The sequence below is a fragment of the Dermacentor variabilis genome, chromosome 2 (assembly GCF_050947875.1).
Source record: "Dermacentor variabilis isolate Ectoservices chromosome 2, ASM5094787v1, whole genome shotgun sequence".
Taxonomy (NCBI): Eukaryota; Metazoa; Arthropoda; class Arachnida; order Ixodida; family Ixodidae; genus Dermacentor; species Dermacentor variabilis.
The window spans coordinates 27,343,451-27,350,276 of NC_134569.1; the positions used below are offsets into that span (position 1 = coordinate 27,343,451).

A 6,826-nucleotide genomic window follows, 5' to 3' on the forward strand; every position below is an offset into this window, starting at 1 on the left:
TTTGATTCCCTTGCTTTCTTTTTATTTGCACTGAAATGCTAGCATTGTGCAGTGCTGATATTTGTGAAATTATGTCAGACTTGCTCCATTGCAGCAATGCCACGTTTTCTTGATGCGCAAGTACACTTGAGCTAGCTGTGCTGCCACATGTTCGCTCTATTGTGTAGCAACTGTGTTTTTTTTTTCCGCGATCGCGTCTTTTATATATCTTTATCATTTCAATATTATTTGAGTAATTATAACATTATGCCGTATTTATGCCGTTCAATCTTACTGCCCCCTCGACTTTCTTTTTCTTGATTTCGCGTAGTTCAATTTTGCTTCATTCTCTTCCCCCACCTCCCGCCGCCCCCCGCCGATGCGTGAAAGAACCTGAAGCGAATGCCGCTCTCACGCTCCGGAGTCGTTGCTCCAGCGGCTGAGCGCTTTCTAGCCACTTTAGACGGACGCTTTCTCTCTCGTGTTACCGCGCTGCCATGTGCGCTCCGACAGCGCCGGGTTCGTGGGGAGAGAGCCCTCCTTTTTAGGGAAGTAGGGAGGAGGAGGAGGAGCGCTTCCCGCTGTGGCGCCCCCTGTGGTCCGCGACCGGCGGCGTCGGCGGCGGCGCCTGGGACAGGCATGGCGGCACTGGCCGTGGCGGCTGCTGCCCTGTCTCTGCTCAGCGCCGCCGCTTCGTCGAAGGCCGCGTTCAACCTCTACCTCAAGCAGCACGAATCCCGGCGGCTGTTCGGTGAGTGGCTCCACTCGGCCGCCGACCGTGGGTTTTAATTCAAGCCAGGAGCGCTTCAATGGTGCCGTGAAAGCTGAGCGTAGGGACACGCACTTACACGCTGGATGTCCGCGCGTTCTAGCCGTTCCTCAATTTCTTCTCCCGTATATTTCTCTCGTCTAGACCGTTACAGTCAGATCCACGCGAGGCAAACAAACACCCGTCTTTTATTAGCGTTCGCCAATCAACAGAGAGCGCGCATCGGCCGCGATCTTGCGGGCTTCGCAACAACGCACGGCGCGCATTTTCAGTACTTTTTTCCCGATGGAGCGCAGCCGAGAGTCGCGCCTGTGCGTCATCTTCTGAGGCGCCTCCCTGCGTTTTGGTGGGGGCATGTGCTAGCTATGCGAGAAGAGCTGTCGCAAAATATATTCTGCACATGTTGTGACTGAACGTACTCTGTGATCTTGGAAATTTTGCAACGGCATGCAGTACACGTGGTTGCAGCTACGTGGCAATGCTCTTCTTTTGTCGTTTCGACAGTATATAGTGGAAAGTTCAGCCGATTTTAACTATGGGCACTACCAGAGCTCCGCGTCTATATAAGCCGTCTGAAACACGTATGCGATACATTTCGAACAAATCGGTATGCCATAGCTCCACTTCATACCCTTCCTGGCGCCGTTTCTTGGACACTGGCTTTTACAGAAACGCCGTACAGCTAATTAGCCTTCTTGGTGGCGCTTTCCATAACATGCACACCGATTTGTGCAAACTGCGCTGTGCTTAAGTATACTTAGCAGCTGTTATTACTAAGAGCCGGGACTATGTTCAAAATTCGCGACCATAACATTTTGTGAAATTTTCGTTAAACAGTAGGAGAATCTTGACATAGTCGTAAAATAAACATTTCAGTATGTAGCAGCCTGCACTGTCTCCTCCTTCACATACCATTGTCTGGGCTGTTTTTGAAATACGAATGTCAGCGTAAAAGGCTTGTGACCAAGCTATCGAGATCGAGCGCGCTCCATCTCCCTGTCGACGCTCTTGAGACGGAATCCTCAGCTAACTCGAACGAAATAGAGCTTCGATGTTGTTCTCCTGAACACCCACGCTAAGTCATCACAGACATTTCGCACCGGAAGGTAGTTAGAACACCTCGTAAAGTGCTATAGCGTAGGCATGTTTTACCGATATCTCGTACAAAGATGCCCCGCTACTTTTCGTCTAATCTTCACTGAAAGCTTTCTTTGCCACTGAAATGGTGTGTTTGCAGGAAAGCAACACTAAAGGTAAGAGACATCGCCGGAAACTCGATCTTGGAAATGGAGGCTATAATTTTGTCCTTACTGCGATGTATGGCACACTATACCCTAGATGGGCAGATGTTCATTTATAGATAACGTTATCATCGTGATCATGATCGTCATTATGGTTAGTATAATACTTAACATCGTCGTCATCATCATCAGTTTCTTTATGTCCGCTGTAGGAGAAATGCCTCTCTCTACGATATCCCAGTACATCGATCTTGATACCGCTGCATCCATCTTATGCCTGCTAATTTCCTAATTTCATAACATTACCTAATTCTCTTCTATCCTTGACTGCACTTCAACTCCATGGGTTAGTAATGGTAGATAGCAACGACTGTGCACTTTTCAAGGATAGCGGTAAAACGCCAGTCATAACCTGGGAGTGCGTGCAATATGCGCTCAAAGCCATTTTTATTCGTCTAGCAATTGCTTTCACGTGATCCAGATACCCAGTAACTACTTAGATAAATGCGCCTTCGCACACCTTACAGGGGCTGAATAGCAATCGCAAACTACTATTCTCTTACCACGGTACTGAAAACTAATATTAATATTCTACATGGCTATCCTCAAACTTATATACCCTTATAATTTGTCGGTTAATCTATTCAACAATGTGTTGTAAGTTATTTCGAGCGTTGCTGAGATGTTCTTCATTGATCCTCACAACTATAACCCCTCCCCATAAAACAATTTGAATATTTTTTCCAAGCACGGAGTCAGTCACGTAAGGGATATCGTTTCTGCTTACCTAACACCATTCTTGATGAGTATATTTCTGTGCTTGCGAAAGTTTATTGTAGCCGTGTAATCTCTGTACGTATTTCCTAGGTTCGTCACGTATGCTTTCTCTGCTCCTTCACTATGCAATGCTTCTATTACAATCGGTAGCTCTAATGAATCTAATGTATTTTCGTATTCTACAAAGTGCCATATAGAGAGGCCAGTTATATTCCGCAGACATCTCAATTAGCCGTGGATGTGGTACATTGCTGAATATTCCTTTGTAAGGTCAACCTGCTCTCTGGGTTGGTTGAAATCAACTGTTGTCCAGATTTTCTTTAGTTACCCTGCAGATGATTTCGCTTAATAAAAAAAGAAGACTAATGGATCTCTAATAATTATTTAATTCTTTAAGATATCTCTTACTGTAAAATAATATTATGCGGTCATTCCTCTGTCTCTGGTACACTTAAAGTTATGAGGTACTGCGTGTAAAGGGGCGCAAGCTTTTCAAGTGGAGTATCCCCAACATCATTTACCATATCGATTCATATTCCATCTTCTGCTGCAGCTTAGTTAGTTAGTTACACACGGATTGTTCATAATTTATATGCAACTGCGTCTAATCGTGGTTGCGTGGCTGTTCTAAGTACTGCGCACTTCAGCATAGAATTCCTCTGCTGCCTTTACTAGCTAATCGAAGTTCCCCCGGACCTTTCCCTGGTTACTTTTGACTGGTTACGTATTGTTCCTGCGAACGCGAAGCCTCCTTCTTGCTGAATTCATGCTTCTCCTGTTCTTTACAGATTCTGCCATTTTTTCTTTGTTATAATTTTGAATGTGTACCTACGTGTGCATGACATGTACATGCACATGTGTACGAATGCATAGCTATATATGCGGTGTCATTAGGGGGACCAACACTGACCGCACATCTCGCGTCAACGCGGAGAACGTTGTAACCGTAAAACTATAACGAGTGTCATCTGCTTATGATAAGCAGATGACACTCGTTATAGTTTTGAATGTGTACCTATTTGTACATGACATGCACATACACATGTGTATGAATGCGGTGCCGTTAGGGGGACTCACGGGATGGACGGAATCATTACTTCATTCAGCAGACAGACTGTGACGCGACTTAGCGCCACTGAATCACACTGCGCGGTCTAGCGACCACGGCACGCTCGCTCCACCAATTTAATTAGGCCGCCAGGCATCACCTAAATAGTGCAGAAGGGCCTACAAAAATGAAGCACGAAATCATGGAGCTCAATTACGCACTGTTGAAATAGAAACTCGGGCACATGCGAAACAGAAAATAAAAAGAAATATGCAAATTCGTGAAGGCAAAAGGAAACAAAAATGAACGGAGGTAGACGGCGCGTCGCGCCGGCATGCATGGAACACCGCTCGCACACATGTCTGCCTGACTAACACGGGACTTCAGGTGACACCACACAGTACGAAACTTGCGGCTGAGAGCCTAACTCTGCAGTAAAAAAAAAAGAAGAAGAAGAAGAAAGAAAATGAAGCAAAGCTCTGCGTTCACTGGCTAAGCCTGTTGGAGGTATGCACCGTCAAACAGCACTCCAGCAGTGAGCAACATTAGCTAAATTAAGCTAGAGTGCAGGCACATGTCTCGCTTCGTTTTGTTCGTCTCTCTGGTTGAAGCTCTGCATACTTGCTGCTGAGGGAAAGGGCCGAGAGGGGAAGAGAAACGAAAGGCATTCCGGGCAGTCGACCAATTTCTTTTATGCGCAGAGACGAGATTAACGACTGCTTCCTTTCTTTGCATGAGGCACACGAATCGATGCTTTAAAATTGGTCATATAGAGCACTGCGCCAGCATAATCTTTATGTCAGCTCGGTTTTTTCTAACGGATTAGAGTGTCTGACTATAGCACATCACGTTAGCCTTTGTTGGCACAAAATCGATGGCCACCTCCTCATACAGTTGTTTTATTCTCATTGTTATTATTACAATGGACGGAAAGAAACGCGAAGTACTCGTTGAATCTACAGAGATAATTAGTATTTTTGTGAACCATTCGTTGTCTCTGGAAGTCAAAGTAGACAACAACAAAACTGCGCAGCCCGTCGCAGCGATGTACAAGTGGCTTGAGAGAGAGAGAAGGGTTTACGATAAGGTAGAGGTCAGGCCCGAGCTGTCTTAACACTGACCTGCATGCTACTCTGTACAGCGAAGAGGGAGGGGACGAATGGGATTAACAATGATCATAAAAAAAAAGAAACGCGTGTATGCAATTACTGCAGTGAGCTGTTACATATATCATGCGCGTGTCTAAGTCGGCGTCTCATACATTAATTCCAGCGCTATCTTTACAAATGCGATGTACACTGCACGTCACCCTTGCGTAGAGCGCGCGAACGGCGACGGCCGCCGACGCGCTCCGGAGACAACCAGCGACGTCTATCGGCAGATGCTGGGTTCCCGATAAGAAGTGTCTGGGCACGCGCGGGCGACGCATCTAATCTGGGGCCCAGCCACTACCGTTAGACGTCGCTGGCTGCAGCTCCGGAGTAAAGCCCCTTAAACTTTGTAAAGTAGCAACACTCTCCTCCTCCGCCTTCACTCCTCCTCGTTTCTCCTCTCTTTCACGCTCCCTCCTCGACCGTGGCGCCGCCTACACTGCTCCAGCGCAGCAACGGCGCCAACATGCGCTCCTCGCCGCTCCGTAGACGCTTCTCGAGCAAAAATGGCGCTGATGCACGGCGCGAGGGCCCACATGATGCTGTTAGGCCAATAGCGACGCGGCATCAGCCTCGGCCAGAGCACGCGAGGAGGAGGTGGCATTCTTCAAAGCGTGGCGCTACTTTACGAAGTTTAAGGGGCTTTACTCCGGAGCACCCCGGCGGCCGCCGCCTTTCGCGCGCTCTACACAAGGGTGACGCGCAGTGTACAATTTGTGTCACGACAAAACCAAAGCCAAGTCTTGCAATACTGGTCGGCTATCGGCGTGCTCGATTGAAGCACTCAGCTTCTGACGTTGTCGCTTGTAAGTGTTTCAATCAGTTGACAATTCTCACAGTTCATATGAAATACAAGTTAATTCGGGGTTTAGCACGGTGTGGTTACGAGGCACGCCGTAGTAGGGGGCTCCGGATTAATTTTGATCACCTGGGGTTCTTTAACATGCACCCATGCACAGTACACACTAGCGTTTTTGCATTCCGCCCACGTCGGAATGCGGCTGGGTTCGAACCCGCTACCGCCAGCTCAGCAGCGCAGCGCCATGGCCAGTGGACTGCCGCGGCTAATATCACTGAGACTTACGAGGTGTGCACATCGTCTCGTGAACGCAACACCAAGATTATTCCGGTGCACCATACTTGTTTGCTTGTGCTTGAGCTTCGGAAGCATGTGGAATTTAATTTCTCTCTCACAGCTATGCGTGACACTTATGGTGTCGGTGCGGTTCGGTTATTCGGTCAAAAACGAAGTTTCATGTGATGCAACGACGGAGAGCGTTCGTGTCTTGCCACAAAAGCGTAATACATGATCCAGAGGCATCGTTCAAAACTGTGTTTCCTTTAGCGCATGCTAGCTCACTTTCGATAAACATGGACCTCGTCTCATGACGCAATCAATAACTTGCAGAGCTCTACCTTAGCATCATGACATATGTGCAACTGAGTGGATCCCCGATAAGAACAACCTTGTTCGACACACCCACCGCGTTAGTTATGGCGTTCTGCAGTCGAGCTCGAGGTCGCGGATTCGTTATCCGGACGCGGCGGCCGAATTTCGATGGGGGGCGAAATGCAAAAGCCGTCCCGTACTCAAATTTAGGTGCACGTTAAAGAACCCCGTGTGGTCAACACTAATCCCAAGTGCGCCACTATACGGCGTCTCTCATAGCACTTTGGAACATTAAACCCAATCAAGTTGTGCAACAGTCGGTGTTAATGTATGACCTAACCGCCTAGGTTGAACCGCCGAGCGGTGAAACGATGACTATTTGAGTGATGTGGGAAAACCACCGTTGAGGCAGATGGTGTGACGGACTCACGCTCTCGTAAGTGTGCCGCCGTTCGTGGTAGCAGTGCATGC

The 6,826-nt window shown here is 47.8% G+C and overlaps 1 protein-coding gene across 1 annotated transcript in view; it reads left to right on the forward strand.

Annotated features, from left to right (window-relative positions):
* The first annotated feature begins 618 nt into the window (after positions 1-618).
* Positions 619-6,826, forward strand: part of LOC142570276 (tyrosine-protein kinase RYK-like) — a 43,107-nt gene continuing 36,899 nt past the window's right edge. Inside the window, exon 1 of the mRNA XM_075678673.1 lies at positions 619-730. Coding sequence (XP_075534788.1) covers positions 619-730 — 112 coding nt within the window. The remainder of the gene's footprint in view (positions 731-6,826) is intronic.